This window comes from Engystomops pustulosus, chromosome 8 (assembly GCF_040894005.1).
Source record: "Engystomops pustulosus chromosome 8, aEngPut4.maternal, whole genome shotgun sequence".
NCBI lineage: Eukaryota > Metazoa > Chordata > Amphibia > Anura > Leptodactylidae > Engystomops > Engystomops pustulosus.
Window position 1 is genome coordinate 109493683 of NC_092418.1, and position 18778 is coordinate 109512460.

Sequence of the window (18778 nt, forward strand, 5' to 3'; positions counted from 1 at the left end):
GGCCTAAAGAGAGAGGAAGCTGTGTATACATGCAGAGGGCAGCATGGTGAGAACAGGGAAAGGCTGAAGGAGGCAAAGACACAGGAGAGTTATACATGCAGAGACATGACTAATGTCTAATGGAAGAGATATATTGAAAATTAGCCAACCCCTTTAAAGGGGTTTTACAATAACGAAATGTATCCCCTACATGTATCTACAGAAAAAGTGATAAATATAGGTCCTTTGGGACCACCCACAATTGAAGGAATGGGAGACAAACTCCCCCAGTACTTCCTAAACATCAGGGAATGGAGTGTCCTGTGAGCCACCTCTGAGGTGCCATAGAAAGGAACGAGTTAATGACCCCTATGGGAGATTTGGGATTGTATAAATTTAGGGCAGCACTTCCTTATACTATGGAAAGGGGACAAATGACTCTTTTAAAGTGCCTGGTGCTAAGCTGCAGTACCACACGCATCCTGTGGACAGGTGTGGCGCTGTTTTTGAAAACTGACATCCTTTTTTCTAATAACTTATGGCAATAGTAAGAGAATAGCGTCACATTGCGATACATAGTACAGTGATGGCGCATGACAAACCCGTCACTACTATATCTGCAGGGCCAGAACTTCATCTCCGGGGGCTTATGATAGTGGGAGAAGCCTTGCACTAGACACTTCTGTATCTGAGCTCATGTATCTCTCATACTGGAGTGACAGGTCCATTTAAAGATCACGGCGCAGATTCACCCCCTCGCCGTGAACCTCATCCGTCCGGATGAAACGATCTGCAGAGCGCCTTGTTTTATGGCCAGGACGCCGCAGTAAAGGCTACGGATGTTGTATGAGGACGCGCTACGTACTGTTCTCCATGCTGAATCTGGATTTGAACTCGTGACCCCACCAGCCGACCAACCTGGAATAAAAAGGGAAATAAAAATCATTATACGCAATTACAGCCGCCGCGCAACGAGCTCATTCCCGACAAACGCTCTACTGTATGGAGGAGACAGCGCGTCAGCTCAGCGGGCGGCACACGCAGTGCTTGACATTACCCAGACGATATTGCAGAGTTCAGATCTAACATCACAGCGGGAGACACGCGGGAACGTGAATTTACAATTACTGACCAGAGAGACGGCAGAGGGAAGAAATGTCACATAAGGGCCATAGAGAACCTATAGGTGTGGGGTGGCAGGACTACAGGGGGTGTCCCACTATAGAGAGGAACATACACTCAAAATGTTGTATAGAAGTTAGGAAATTAACTTTTTATCACTTTACCTTCTATGTTAGATCTTATCCCACAACAGAAATGACCCTATAAGATGTCGCCCTAAATAGTGGCAGAAGAGACCCCATAATAACGCCAGAAATACCTCCATATATAGTACAGCCAGTCCATGCTTCCATACAGAGAAAGATGCTGCCATATAGAGCAATATATAGTCCCATATAGGTGTCAGGGATACTGCAATATGTAGTCCCATATAGATCCAAAACATGTAGAACAATATATAGTCCCATATAGGTGTCAGGGATACTGCAATATAGAGCAATATGTAGTCCCATATAGATCCAAAACATGTAGAACAATATAAAGTCCCATATAGGTGTCAGGGATACTGCAATATAGAGCAATATGTAGTCCCATATAGATCCAAAACATGTATAACAATATATAGTCCCATATAGGTGTCAGGGATACTGCAATATAGAGCAATATGTAGTCCAATAAAGATACAAAACATGTAGTAGTCCCATATTGGTGCTAAAGATGTGGCGTTATATACAGTCCCATATAGGTGCTAAAGATGTAGAGTGATATATAGTCCATATAGGTGCTAAAGATGTATAGTGATATATAGTCCCATATATGTGCTAAAAATGCTGCCATATAGAGCAATATTCAGTTTCATATAGATCCAAAAGATATAGAGTAATAGTCCCATATAGGTATTTAAAGATGCTGCCATATAGTGCAATACATATTCTATGCCACAGGGGGCAATCACATTATACCCAGTATTGTGCCCTTTGCTGTCTCTTCCTTATATAAAGAGACTAACACTGCAAATAATATGTTATAGAGAGGGGGCTCAGTACAGAACTTATATTAGTTACAGCTCTAAAGCCACTACATAGCGCCATATATGCCGCCATATGGTGCTACAGGTGCCACCATACAGCGCCAGAGATATATGCAGGAGAAATAAGAACATACAAATACATATAATCCGAAACAGGCTTTGAGGATGCTACCACATAGCACCAGAAATTCTACCTACAGGTGCCAAAGCGGGCACCATACAGTTCTATATTCATATATAGTCGTATGAGAGATGTGGTCAAACAATGTAATATATACTGTATACAGGTGCCAAAGATGCCGCCATACAGTGCCAGGGATAGTCCCCTACAGATGCCGCCATACAGTGCCAGGGATAGTCCCCTACAGATGCCGCCATACAGTGCCAGGGATAGCCCCATACAGATGCCCCTATACAGTGCCAGGGATAGTCCCATACAGATGCCCCTATACAGTGCCAGGGATAGTCCCATACAGATGCCGCCATACAGTGCCAGGGATAGGCCCATACAGATGCCGCTATACAGTGCCAGGGATAGGCCCATACAGATGCCCCTATACAGTGCCAGGGATAGTCCCATACAGATGCCACCATACAGTGCCAGGGATAGTCCCATACAGATGCCGCTATACAGTGCCAGGGATAGTCCCATACAGATGCCCCTATACAGTGCCAGGGATAGTCCCATACAGATGCCGCTATACAGTGCCAGCGATAGTCCCATACAGATGCCCCTATACAGTGCCAGGGATAGTCCCATACAGATGCCACCATACAGTGCCAGGGATAATCCCATACAGATGCCCCTATACAGTGCCAGGGATAGTCCCATACAGATGCTGCTATACAGTGCCAGGGATAGTCCCATACAGATGCCTCTATACAGTGCCAGGGATAGTCCCATACAGATGCTGGACATACAGTGCCATGGATAGTCCCATACAGGTGCCGCCATACAGTGCCAGGGATAGTCCCATACAGATGCCGCTATATACAGTGCCAGAGATAGTCCCATACAGATGCCGCTATACAGTGCCAGGGATAGTCCCATACAGATGCCCCTATACAGTGCCAGGGATAGTCCCATACAGATGCCGCTATACAGTGCCAGGGATAGTCCCATACAGATGCCTCTATACAGTGCCAGGGATAGTCCCATACAGATGCCGGAATAAAGTGCCAGGGATAGTCCCATACAGATGCCCCTATACAGTACCAGGGATAGTCCCATACAGATGCCGCTATACAGTGCCAGGGATAGTCCCATACAGATGCCCCTATACAGTGCCAGGGATAGTCCCATACAGATGCCACCATACAGTGCCAGGGATAGTCCCATACAGATGCCGCTATACAGTGCCAGCGATAGTCCCATACAGATGCCACCATACAGTGCCAGGGGTAGTCCCATACAGATGCTGCTATACAGTGTCAGGGATAGTCCCATACAGATGCCCCTATACAGTGCCAGGGATAGTCCCATACAGATGCCCCTATACAGTGCCAGGGATAGTCCCATACAGATGCCGCTATACAGTGCCAGGGATAGTCCCATACAGATGCCCCTATACAGTGCCAGGGATAGTCCCATACAGATGCCCCTATACAGTGCCAGGGATAGTCCCATACAGATGCCGCTATACAGTGCCAGGGATAGTCCCATACAGATGCCGCTATACAGTGCCAGGGATAGTCCCATACAGATGCCCCTATACAGTGCCAGGGATAGTCCCATACAGATGCCGCTATACAGTGCCAGGGATAGTCCCATACAGATGCCGCTATACAGTGCCAGGGAAAGTCCCATACAGATGCCACAATACAGTGCCAGGGATAGTCCCATACAGATGCCCCTATACAGTGCCAGGGATAGTCCCATACAGATGCCGCTATACAGTGCCAGGGATAGTCCCATACAGATGCCGCTATACAGTGCCATGGATAGTCCCATACAGATGCCACCATACAGTGCCAGGGATAGTCCCATACAGATGCCACTATACAGTGCCAGGGATAGTCCCATACAGATGCTGCTATACAGTGCCAGGGATAGTACCATACAGATGCCGCTATACAGTGCCAGGGATAGTCCCATACAGATGCCCCTATACAGTGCCAGGGATAGTCCCATACAGATGCCCCTATACAGTGCCAGGGATAGTCCCATACAGATGCCCCTATACAGTGCCAGGGATAGTCCCATATAGATGCTGCTATACAGTGCCATGGATAGTCCCATACAGATGCTGCTATACAGTGCCAGGGATAGTCCCATACAGATGCTGCTATACAGTGCCAGGGATAGTCCCATACAGATGCCTCTATACAGTGCCAGGGATAGTCCCATACAGATGCCTCTATACAGTGCCAGGGATAGTCCCATACAGATGCCCCTATACAGTGCCAGGGATAGTCCCATACAGATGCCCCTATACAGTGCCAGGGATAGTCCCATACAGATGCCTCTATACAGTGCCAGGGATAGTCCCATACAGATGCCCCTATACAGTGCCAGGGATAGTCCCATACAGATGCTGCTATACAGTGCCATGGATAGTCCCATACAGATGCTGCTATACAGTGCCAGGGATAGTCCCATACAGATGCTGCTATACAGTGCCAGGGATAGTCCCATACAGATGCTGCTATACAGTGCCATGGATAGTCCCATACAGATGCTGCTATACAGTGCCAGGGATAGTCCCATACAGATGCTGCTATACAGTGTCAGGGATAGTCCCATACAGATGCCGCTATATAGTGCCAGGGATAGTCCCATACAGATGCTGCTATACAGTGCCAGGGATAGTCCCATACAGATGCTGCTATACAGTGCCAGGGATAGTCCCATACAGATGCCTCTATACAGTGCCAGAGATAGTCCCATAAAGATGCTAGACATACATTGAGGGATCTAATCATATACTAACTACATAATACCAGACATACTCCCCCACACTGCATAGGATGCCGCCGTACACTGCCGGACATGTTGTCACAGAGCTGCTACATAGATATGACTGGATGCAATGCCAGAAAGCTTACAGAGAAGCCGCCATATAGATATCATATAGATATCAGCAGAGCATTGACATGGTCCCATATAGGTGTACAGATGTGTCAGACTATGCCCCCATACACTATCCAGAGACCATACACCCAGTGCCCACCCTATAATATCATGTCACCTTCATGTATAAGAACATGTAGAAGTGGCACTGCTGGCAGGATTACAGGGCTTGTCTTAGGATAATGTAAGGATACCCCCCCTAAGGATATCCTATATATATCCCCACTGGGGGATAACTGGGGCCCCTGGATTTAGGTAACTGGTCTTGAAGAAAAAGAAAAGATTACATACGATGGTTTCACCGAGCGGCCATGTTTCTCATGGATGAAAGCTCCAGCCAGTCCTCCGGCCCCGGAGTTCAGATACTGCAACCAAAACATTGTATCACATTGTATCACATTGTATCACATTGTATCACATTGGGGGTCATTTACTAAGGGCCCGATTCGCGTTTTCCCGACGTGTTACCCGAATACTTCCGATTTGCGCCGGGATTGTGGCGCACGCGATCGGATTGTGGCGCATCGGCGCCGGCATGCGCGCGACGGAAATCGGGGGGCGTGGCCGGACGAAAACCCGCCGCATTTAAAAACCCGAAAAGTGTCGCTTGCGAAGCGCTTACTTTCACCTGGTCCGAGGTGGTGCATTCCGGCGCGTTCAGAAGATTTTCAGCGCAGCAGCGCCACCTGGTGGACGGCGGAGGAACTGCCTTCATAAATCCCGGCCGGACCCGAATCCACCGCAGAGAACGCGCCGCTGGATCGCGAATGGGCCGGGTAAGTAAATCTGCCCCAATGTATCAATTCTCATTCTTATTCCCCCAATAACCCCAATGAATATCTACACTGGAGATCAAAATTAGAGAACAACACACAATTTCCTAAATGTCCGGGTCACTGTGTAAATATCTCCTACCATGCGTATTATAGCCGTTTATTAAATTTAATACATTTAAATAAAAATGTAATAAATTGTCTATATTGTAAAAATGGAAATGAAATAATTGTAAAAGACACTGATCAGAATGAGAGAACACTCTCAGATCCTGCAGGTTATTGGTGATAATCTGATACCTGGTGCTAATTTCCTTCATTATCTGACAAACCCGATGTAACTGGTCAGAACTTTCCAGTTTTCACTGAGTTTGTATAAATGTTGTGCTGACCCAAAGTGACTGAGACCCCCGGCAGCAGGATGTCCAGATGGGAGGTCAAAGGAGAGACCCCTCAGCCATAGCAAGGGAAGTTGGTAGTCTGTGATTTCTAGAATATTACATCTTTACAACATCACAAACTCATTCAAGTCCTCCAAGAAGATTGGTCACCCAAGAAAGAGAAATGTAAGAGAGGACAGGATAATGCGGAGAATCTGCATGGGGAATCATTTTATCATTGCAGTTGGAATTGCTTTCCCTTTCAGTACTGAACAGGGTAAGGATCTGTCTCGTCATACTGTCACAACATTTAGGAGCATCTGGATGGTAAGCCCAGTCTGCAGCGACCAAATCTCTCATTAGCAGTATCAAAAAGTGAGACTCATCTGAGGAACATGTTGTGTGGACAGAAGAGAAGTGCTGCACAGTTTATTTTAGTGATGAAAAGAAAGTTTAATTTATTTGGGTCTGATGGGAACCAGTGGGGCAGATTTACTTACCCGGTCCATGCGGGATCCAGCGGCGCGTTCTCTGCGGTGGATTCGGGTCCAGACGGGATTTATTAAGGCAGTTCCTCTGCCGTCCACCAGGTGGCGCTGCTGCGCTGAAGAGCATCGGAACGCACTGGAGTTCACCGAGCCGGGCTGAGTGAAGGTAATCGCAAGCTCCGCAACAGATTTTTTTTTTTAAATGCGGCGGTTTTTCCGAATCTGTTGGGTTTTCGTTCGGCCACGCCCTCGATTTCCGTTGCGTGCATGCCGGCGCTGATGTGCCAAAATCTCGGGGCAGTTCAGGGGAAATCGGAGCAAATCGGAAATATTCGTGTAACATGTCGGGAAAACACGAATCGGGCCCTTAGTAAATGACCCCCATTATGTTTATCTACAACCTGGGGAAAGACTGAACCCAAAGTGTGTAAAGAAGTCAGTGAAGATTGGAGGAGGAAGTGTTATGGTTTGGGAAATGTTTTCTGTAGCAGCAGTTCTCACTTCTCACTTCTCATACATCTACATGCAAGTGTTTAATATAAGCATATGGTTTATTTCCTTCGCTCAATCAGCCAGAAATTTTCATGCAGGACAATGCCTCACCATGCCTCACCAAAACAGGTAAAGCAGTTCCTTGAACCAATGAAACCACTACCCAGAGTCCTGATCTAAACCCAATAGAAAATCCTTGGGAACAAAGTTATGGCTAAGAAACCCACAACAGCCACAGAACTGCCGGAGACTGGAAGAAGAGCGGAGCAGAATCCCAGCTGAGCCGCGTGAGAGACCAGTGATGTCCTTCAGGACATTTAGTTATAATTAGAGATGAGCGAGCACTAAAATGCTCGGGTGCTCGTTATTCGAGATGAACTTTTCCCGATGCTCGAGTGCTCGTCTCGAATAACGAGCCCCATTGAAGTCAATGGGAGACTCGAGCATTTTTCAAAGGGACCATGGTTCAGGAATAAAATGTGTTATTTAATTGAAAAAGAATGTCTTCTGATAAGTTATCAGATGTATGCAAACATCTGCAATCTATTCTTCACTGTTCCGCGCGTATATTATCTCCCGACAAGTTATCAGATGTGAAGAACAGTGAAGAATAGAATAAAAACAGTGAACACAGGATCATTTAAGTGAAAAACACAGTGAAGAATAGATTACAGATGTTCGGCACATCTGCTTACTTGTCGGGAGATACGCTGTCCCGGGATCCGCTCCTCTTCTTCCACTGAAGTCTACCCGATGTCTCCCCGTGCTGCCCGATGTCTCCCCCGTGCTGCCCGATGTCTCCCTGCTGCCCGATGTCTCCCCCGTGCTGCCCGATGTCTCCCTGCTGCCCGATGTCTCCCCCGTGCTGCCCGATGTCTCCCTGCTGCGTGCGATGTCTCCCCCGCGCTGCCCGATGTCTCCCCCGTGCTGCCCGATGTCTCCCCCGCGCTGCCCGATGTCTCCCCCGTGCTGCCCGATGTCTCCCTGCTGCGTGCGATGTCTCCCTGCTGCGTGCGATGTCTCCCTGCTGCGCCCGATGTGTCTCTGCTGCGCCCAATGTGTCTCTGCTGCGCCCGATGTGTCTCTGCTGCGCCCGATGTCTCCCTGGTGCGCGATGTCTCCCTGGTGCCGTTCCGCGTGTATCTTCCGACAAGTAAGCAGATGTGCCGAACATCTGTAATCTATTCTGCACTGTGTTCTTCACTTAAATGATCCTGTGGTCACTGTGTTCACTGTTTTTATTCTATTCTTCATTGTTCTTCACTGTGTTTTTTAAATGCTCGATCTCGAGCAGGGGAAATACTCGTCCGAGCAATGAGCCGTTTCGAGTACCTTAATACTCGAACGAGCATCAAGCTCGGACGAGTATAGTCGCTCATCTCTAGTTATAATCTTTCTCTGTGCCGCAGTCATTGCTGTTCTGTAATTCTGATCATCACTTTGTTTGAAAAATAAAGGTTTTATGTTGATACTTTGGGAATTGGGTAAAACATTGTTCTAGTGACCCGGTGACCCCTTACACATCCATCACATGTTCATCAATGGGGATGACATTGTTCTCTAATTCTGATCTCCAGTCATATATATTACTACAGTCATGGTGAGAATTCTGTAAATCCCCATTGCTGTGTAAGTCACATGATAATTGTGTGCATGCAAAATTACTTTGATAACACAACAAAAAATTGTAAAGGGACCTTCCAAATACATATATTATGTTCCCATGTCTTGGCTCCATTAGTCTAGGGCTCAGTGATGCTACATCCTGACCAGTGGGGTCTGACTTTGGGAGATCCCAATAAAACAATAACCTTTGTATAAACAGACAAATGCCGTGATATAATAACATTAGAGAACCAGATCAGATATGATTATCACGGAGGTAATAACATCAGGCACCTTATAAGAGCACCAACAGGCGAAATCCACACCCCAGTCGTGTAAGTAAAGTTCCACATTACCAACAGCGTGGGCCAGATCAAAGCCGACATAGCACCCCTGCAAAAAATCAGAACAATTGTTACATGATGAGTAGATCTTGTAATGGAAATGTGGCGACAGTTTACAGTATTATATATTATAATTTGCAGTACCTATAAATGAACACAAGAGGGCAGCAGTGACATAGATATGAGATGAGTGCAGCGTCTAATACCTCACCCTGTGATGACTGGAAGGAGAGGACTGCACAAGGTGTGAGAAAGATATATAGCAGAATAAGGACTGTCACTTCCCAAAGTGATGTCACAGTACAGGGATAATACACACGGTGATGTCACAGTACAGGGATAATACACACAGTGATGTCACAGTATAGGGATAATACACACAGTGATGTCACAGTACAGGGATAATACACACAGTGATGTCACAGTATAGGATAATACACACAGTGATGTCACAGTACAGGGATAATACACACAGCGATGTCACAGTACAGAGATAATACACACAGTGATGTCACAGTACAGGGATAATACACACAGTGATGTCACAGTACAGGGATAATACACACAGTGATGTCACAGTACAGAGATAATACTCACAGTGATGTCACAGTACAGGGATGATACACACAGTGATGTCACAGTACAGAGATAATACACACAGTGATGTCACAGTACATGGATAATACACACAGTGATGTCACAGTACAGGGGTAATACACACAGTGATGTCACAGTACAGGGATAATACACACAGTGATGTCACAGTACAGGGGTAATACACACAGTGATGTCACAGTACAGGGATAATACACACGGTGATGTCACAGTACAGGGATAATACACACAGTGATGTCACAGTACAGAGATAATACACACAGTGATGTCACAGTACAGGGATAATGCACACAGTGATGTCACAGTACAGGGATAATACACACAGTGATGTCACAGTACAGGGATAATACACACAGTGATGTCACAGTACAGAGATAATACACACAGTGATGTCACAGTACAGGGATAATACACACAGTGATGTCACAGTACAGGGATAATACACACAGCGATGTCACAGTACAGGGATAATACACACAGTAAAGTCACAGTACAGGGATAATACACACAGCGATGTCACAGTACAGGGATAATACACACAGTGATGTCACAGTACAGGGATAATACACACAATGATGTCACAGTACATGGATAATACACACAGCGACGTCACAGTACAGGGATAATACACACAGTGATGTCACAGTACAGGGATAATACACACAGTGATGTCACAGTACAGGGATAATACACACAGCGATGTCACAGTACAGAGATAATACACACAGTGATGTCACAGTACAGGGATAATACACACAGTGATGTCACAGTACAGGATAATACACACGGTGATGTCACAGTACAGGGATAATACACACAGTGATGTCACAGTACAGAGATAATACACACAGTGATGTCACAGTACAGGGATAATACACACAGTGATGTCACAGTACAGGGATAATACACACAGTGATGTCACAGTACAGAGATAATACACACAGCGATGTCACAGTACAGGGATAATACACACAGTAATGTCACAGTACAGGGATAATACACACAGCAATGTCACAGTACAGGGATAATACACACAGTGATGTCACAGTACAGGGATAATACACACAATGATGTCACAGTACATGGATAATACACACAGTGACGTCACAGTACAGGGATAATACACACAGTGATGTCACAGTACAGGGATAATACACACAGTGATGTCACAGTACAGGGAGAATACACACAGTGATGTCACAGTACAGGGGTAATACACACAGTGATGTCACAGTACAGGGATAATACACACAATGATGTCACAGTACATGGATAATACACACAGCGACGTCACAGTACAGGGATAATACACACAGTGATGTCACAGTACAGGGATAATACACACAGTGATGTCACAGTACAGGGATAATACACACAGCGATGTCACAGTACAGAGATAATACACACAGTGATGTCACAGTACAGGGATAATACACACAGTGATGTCACAGTACAGGATAATACACACGGTGATGTCACAGTACAGGGATAATACACACAGTGATGTCACAGTACAGAGATAATACACACAGTGATGTCACAGTACAGGGATAATACACACAGTGATGTCACAGTACAGGGATAATACACACAGTGATGTCACAGTACAGAGATAATACACACAGCGATGTCACAGTACAGGGATAATACACACAGTAATGTCACAGTACAGGGATAATACACACAGCAATGTCACAGTACAGGGATAATACACACAGTGATGTCACAGTACAGGGATAATACACACAATGATGTCACAGTACATGGATAATACACACAGTGACGTCACAGTACAGGGATAATACACACAGTGATGTCACAGTACAGGGATAATACACACAGTGATGTCACAGTACAGGGAGAATACACACAGTGATGTCACAGTACAGGGATAATACATACAGTGATGTCATAGTACAGAGATAATACACACAGTGATGTCACAGTACAGGGATAATACACACAGCGATGTCACAGTACAGGGATAATACACACAGTGATGTCACAGTACAGGGATAATACACACAGCGATGTCACAGTACAGAGATAATACACACAGTGATGTCACAGTACAGGGATAATATACACAGTGATGTCACAGTACAGAGATAATACACACAGTGATGTCACAGTACAGGGATAATACACACAGTGATGTCACAGTACAGGGATAATACACACAGTGATGTCACAGTACAGGGATAATACACACAGTGATGTCACAGTACAGGGATAATACACACAGTGATGTCACAGTACAGGGATATTACACACAGTGATGTCACAGTACAGAGATAATACACACAGTGATGTCACAGTACAGAGATAATACACACAGTGATGTCACAGTACAGGGATAATACACACAGTGATGTCACAGTACAGGGATAATACACACAGTGATGTCACAGTACAGGGATAATACACACAGTGATGTCACAGTACAGGGATAATACACACAGTGATGTCACAGTACAAGGATAATACACACAGTGATGTCACAGCACAGGGATAATACACACAGTGATGTCACCAATAAGAACAAATTGATCCTTATTGGCGTGGGAAAGACAATTTATTCAAACAAAATGTCACATTAAAGTTACAGAAATTTCCCTCCATTAAGTGTGAAATGAAATGATCAGCAGAGTTTGTTAATATTGGAAATCTATCAGTTTTCGGGCAAAGCTGCATGAGCAACACAGAAGATCTTTGAATTACACAAGGTATAATCCAGATTGTCAGTAAGAACAAGCATGATAGATAAAGCTTAGAAGAAGGAAACCTCTAGTTTTCTCCTTTCTCTTTCCCCCTTATGATCTCATTCATTGGGGCTCATTTACTAAGGGTCGCACGCTGCACTTTCATCGGACTGTCCACTTTTTCGTGATTTGCACAGCTTGGACAGGTATATAATTAGTGTCTGCGCTGGGATTGTGTCGCACTCGAACGTTTTTCGGCATAGCTGCAAAGCTTCCATGCAACACAAATCAAGGGCTGGATGATCCGACTGATTCGGACTGAGCGCGGGATTTACTTTTCAAATTGTGTCACAAGACAATGCACTTACATGCACCGGGAAGAAAAAGGTGAACTCCGGGGACCTGAGCGGGGAAGCGACACATGCAGGATATTGGGTGCACGATCTTAGTGACTCCCCGCACAGCGCATTATACACGGACAATGCACTTACATGCACCAGGAGGAAGAAGAAGGTGAACTCCGGGACCTGAGCGGGGAAGCGACACATGCAGGATATCGGGCGCAGGATCTTAGTGACTCCCCGCACAGTGCATTATACACGGACGATGCACTTACATGCACCAGGAAGAAGAAGGTGAACTCCGGGGACCTGAGCGGGGAAGCGACACATGCAGGATATCGGGTGCACGATCTTAGTGACTCCCCGCACAGCGCATTATACACGGACAATGCACTTACATGCACCAGGAAGAAGAAGGGGAACTCCGGGGACCTGAGCGGGGAAGAGACACATGCAGGATATCGGGTGCAGGATCTTAGTGACTCCCCGCACAGCGCATTATACACGGACAATGCACTTACATGCACCAGGAAGAAGAAGGTGAACTCCGGGGACCTGAGCGGGGAAGCGACACATGCAGGATATCGGGTGCAGGATCTTAGTGACTCCCCACACAGCGCATTATACATGGACAATGCACTTACATGCACCGGGAAGGAGAAGGTGAACTCCGGGGACCTTAGCGGGGGAAGCGACATATGCAGGATATCGGGCGCAGGATCTTAGTGACTCCCCGCACAGCGCATTATACACGGACAATGCACTTACATGCACCAGGAAGAAGAAGGTGAACTCCAGGGACCTTAGCGGGGGAAGCGACACATGCAGGATATCGGGCGCATGATCTTAGTGACTCCCCGCACAGCACATTATACACGGACAATGCACTTACATGCACCGGGAAGAGGAAGGTGAACTCCGGGACCTGAGCGGGGAAGCGACACATGCAGGCTATCGGGTGCAGGATCTTAGTGACTCCCCGCACAGCGCATTATACACGGATAATGCACTTACATGCACCAGGAAGAAGAAGGTGAACTCCGGGGACCTGAGCGGGGAAGTGACACATGCAGGATATCGGGTGCACGATCTTAGTGACTCCCCGCACAACGCATTATACACGGACAATGCACTTACATGCACCAGGAAGAAGAAGGTCAACTCCGGGGACCTGAGCGGGGAAGTGACACATGCAGGATATCGGGGGCACGATCTTAGTGACTCCCCACACAGCGCATTATACACGGACAATGCAGTTTCTGTGATAAGTAAATGAGCCCCAATCTCTCTGCTGCTCTGTTCGCCTTTATCTTGTACACTTTTCACCATAATGCAGAAGGCATGAGATTATCCCCTCTGGCCACTAGATGGCGCCCTCCACCCACCACATTCCTCCTTCTCCATCTCCTCCTCCTCCTCTGGATCTTGCAGACACTTTACAAGTTTTAGAGGCAGAATAATGAGTCATTTCTTAAGGGCCAAACATTCTGTTCTTTTCTGAGACATTTTACGTAGCAGCGAATTAATATATCAGACAAAGTCTAATCATTCGGAGATACTTGCATTCAGAAATCTGGGAGATCATGATGGATGCTGCATCTCCCGTGCATCTGCTGATTCCTGTGTCCTCAGCACCTGGTGCCAGGTGTATCCACCTTATCCAGCCGCATAATATGGGGAGGATACAATATTATTACTATTACTAGTATTTTATAGCATTATTAGAGTAAAATCCCGGATTACAGGATTATAGGAGCTGATTATCAGGAGATTGTGATTATGAAGAATAGAACTTCCTGCTAAATCCTTAAAATGTAGATTATCCTGCTATTAACTATTGGAATTTCCAGACTATCAGAATTTTGATAAAATATAAGACCTTTTAAAGGAAATCTATCATCAGAAGAATCCATCCTGATAAACCCGGGACATTACTCATAGATCCAGGCACCAGGACTGTGGGATCTTCTTATATGTGTTATCCATGGTCTCCTGCCTTCGGAAATCAACTTTTAAAATTATTCAAATAAGCAAGTAGGGGGGGTTATTAGGGCCCCTATGCTCTGTAGCTTCACAGGCTAATACACTGTTCCCTGCCTCCCCTCACTTCCCCCTCCCTCTGCCTGTTGTAATCTCATACAATGGGATGGTGAAAGCGCTCCTTCCCAGGTCTAACTTGGGGACATTACCAGAGATTCTTTGTGCTGCAGGTTCAGAAGCTGTTACACTGTGCAGGGTCACTTCCCTCTACTACTGTGTGAGTTTTTAGCAGGCAGAGGGAGACGGGAAATTGCTGAGGGAGCAGGGAGGAAAGCGAGACAGTGTAACAGCCTTTGAAGCCAGAGCATGGTAGAGTTCGGCTAAGACCTCTTAGAGACCTTCTGGCTAATTAGAATAATTTTAAAAGTTGAAGCAGATATAAGAAGATACCACAGTCCCGGTGCCTGGATCTATGAGTAATGTCCCTGGTTTATCAGGATGGATTCTGATGGGAGATTTCCTTTACATATTTTCTATTAGTGATGCAGTGTTTGGTAAAATCACATTTAATGAGATTAGAAAGGAGGCGGGGTTTTTAGAAAGGGGGTGGAGTCTAATTCTCATTTCCCCCAGAATTGGGCCCAATCTATGAATCTTGTCTACTGCTTCAGGAGGGAGAGGACCCAGAAATCCCATAGAAATGATATGGGACACTTTGTGGACCCCTGTTATTGTGACTGTGAGGGTCCCGGCAGTCAGACTCATTAAGGATCAGAAAATTGTTCCTTACAGAACACTGTACTTTTGTTTCCTGCATTTGTATGCAAAACCCCCAGACCACAACACATAGGCATAAATGACCCCATGTCTCTGCTGTGCTAACACACTCAGCTCTGCTACATCAGAGAAACCCATGGACACAATAATAATGGAATGACATTGGCAGCAGGAGAAGTGTAACCTCTAATCTAATACTGTGATACTTCCAATACCCGTAAGAGACTGCAGTTCATATCATGAGCAGTAGGGGGCAGCATACAGCTACATACAGGAAAATCAAATGCAAATAGATAATCATGATAGTAAAATGTGTGAACATGTCCTGAATGCAGGGCGGTATCACTAGACGCTCCCATGTTATTAACCTGATGAGCAGACCCAGGGGGATTCAGGTCCGGTGAGTTCTGCCGAACCAGGGCCAAGTCTGGGTTTGTGTCCCTGGACCGGAATACAAATACCAGGGATCGGAGCTGTTATCCCGTACAAGCTGCGCACAAAAACCGCCAGCAACATGTGGTTGTCAGCGGCGCATGCGAGCTGCCATTTGCCTTGCAGAGAGCACAGCAGTGTGAGGATACACCCTCACTGCATTTGGAGAGTCCTGGAACTTATATTCACATTTCACAGTTCTGCTGCTACTCAAAGCATACATAAAGGCTCCCCATGGGCAATACCTAACATGTACCACAGAGATCACAGAGCACAGCAGTGTGAGGATACACCCTCACTGCATTTGGAGAGTCCTTGAACTTCAATCCACATTTCACAGTCCTGCTTCTACTAACAGCATACACACAGGCTCTCCATGGGCAATACCTAACATGTACCACAGGGATCACAGAGCAAAGAAGTGTGAGGATAGACTCTCACTGCATTTGGAAAGTCCTTGAACTTAAATCCATATTTCACAGTCCTGCTTCTACTAACAGCATACACACATGCTATCCATAGGCAATACCTAACATGTACCACAGAAATCATAGAGCAAAGCAGTGTGAGGATACACCCTCTCTGCATTTAGAGAGTACATAAACTTAAATCCATATGCAACATCCCCCACCGGGGCCTAGCCCTTGAGGTGAGGCCTGGAGACAGCTGGGGCCCGCGGTACCGGAGTGGCTGGCGGTTGCGGCCTAAGCACGCTATGGTCACGGTGCTTGGTACGGGGGAACCGGAGGGCTGTCCTACAGCCTGGCAGGTCTCCAGCAGGGTGGTGTTGGCAAGAAATGATGAGGGAGCGGCTGCTATAGCGGATCTCCCTGGGGCAACCCCTTAATGTCCCGAGTATGAGTCTCTGTGGGGTGGACAGGGTGCCGGTGATGAAGGCAGCCGTATTAGCAGGGACCAGACGGAGACAGAAGTTGAAGAAAACAACTTACAGTTCTTTATTTGAACCGGCAGGAACCGCAGCAACGTGCCTTTAACAGGTAGATGGAGTGCTGAGATGTGAGTTGGAGGGAGCCTCAGGAGATAGTTTACCAGCCTGGATGTAGAGGGCAGGCTGGGAAGGCAGCTGTGTCCTGGTAGGAAGCTTCAGCTTGTCCTGTAGGGCTTCAGGTATCACCTTTAAAGGTAAGATGATACCCCTTTTCCTCACTACACTAACTCTAGTCTAATACTCCACTCTTCAGAGGCAGGGGCTAGGCTCTTCCTGCTCTGGTATGGGCTAGACTGAGATTACTCACTCACTCACTGATCTCTAGGATTCTCCTAAAGTCCTCTAGAATAATCATCCAGAACATTCCTGGCCAGAGGTTTTATTACCTCCCTTTGGTCAGGTGGTGGCTGCTCCTCCAATCACATCTCAGCTTACAGAGCACAGGATGTAACACATATCATTGGATAACAGCATCTTGCATCATACAAAATACTTAACTCCTGCCTTGCCAGGCAGGATTAACCACTGCAATACCCCTATGTCCTATAAGGACCATGTAGTGTAATGGGATTACATGCAGGTGGGACGTATTCGCAAACCCTCCCTCGCCATTGCATCGGCGAGGGTGTTGCACATATTTCACAGTCCTGCTTCTACTAACAGCATACACACATGCTATCCATAGGCAATACATAACATGTCCCACAGAGGTCACAGAGCAAAGCAGTGTGAGGACCATCCACAATGAACTTGGTGAAGATACGATCCTGGACGCTTAATCTACTTTCACAGTCCTGCTGCTACTAACAGCATACACAAAGGTCTGATTACAGATCTCTCCTGGGATAATACCTAATTGATATCTATCTATTTCACCTACTCCCTGCTCCCCAGAGAGCGTCCGGGAGCCATCAGATATGCTCTGGACCACAGTATTGTAGATAACTAATGGAGAAATTGGACCCTCAATAATTACAGGAACTGACAAGGACTTTGCATCCCAATGATGTAGTGCGATGTGTTGTATGCACCTGTATACAGCCGCTAGTGCTGTGCCGCTATCCTGTGTATGACCTATGATGCACCTGTATACCACCGCTAGTGCTGTGCCGCTATCCTGTGTATAACTTATGATGCACCTGTATACAGCCGCTAGTGCTGTGCCGCTATCCTGTGTATGACTTATGATGCTCCTGTATACAGCCGCTAGTGCTGCACCGCTATCCTGTGTATGACCTATGATGCTCCTGTATACAGCCGCTAGTGCTGTGCCGCTATCCTGTGTATGACTTATGATGCTCCTGTATACAGCCGCTAGTGCTGCACCGCTATCCTGTGTATGACCTATGATGCTCCTGTATACAGCCGCTAGTGCTGTGCCGCTATCCTGTGTATAACTTATGATGCTCCTGTATACAGCCGCTAGTGCTGCACCGCTATCCTGTGTATGACCTATGATGCTCCTGTATACCGCCGCTAGTGCTGCACCGCTATCCTGTGTATGACTTATGATGCACCTGTATACAGCCGCTAGTGCTGCACCGCTTTCCTGTGTATGACTTATGATGCACCTGTATACAGCCGCTAGTGCTGCGCTGCTATCCTGTGTATAACTTATGATGCACCTGTATACAGCCGCTAGTGCTGTGCCGCTATCCTGTGTATGACTTATGATGCACCTGTATATAGTCGCTAGTGCTGCGCCGCTATCCTGTGTATGACTTATGATGCTCCTGTATACAGCCGCTAGTGCTGCACC

General features: G+C 46.4%; 1 protein-coding gene across 2 annotated transcripts in view; it reads right to left on the reverse strand.

Moving 5' to 3' along the window:
* The window catches only part of KYNU (kynureninase), a 107255-nt gene that overhangs the window by 20075 nt on the left and 68402 nt on the right, over positions 1–18778 (reverse strand). For both annotated transcript variants that reach the window (XM_072122221.1, XM_072122222.1), the window contains exons 9-11: positions 9174–9272; positions 5433–5506; positions 845–897 (exon numbers count right to left, since the gene is read on the reverse strand). In XM_072122221.1, coding sequence (XP_071978322.1) covers positions 845–897; positions 5433–5506; positions 9174–9272 — 226 coding nt within the window. The remainder of the gene's footprint in view (positions 1–844; positions 898–5432; positions 5507–9173; positions 9273–18778) is intronic.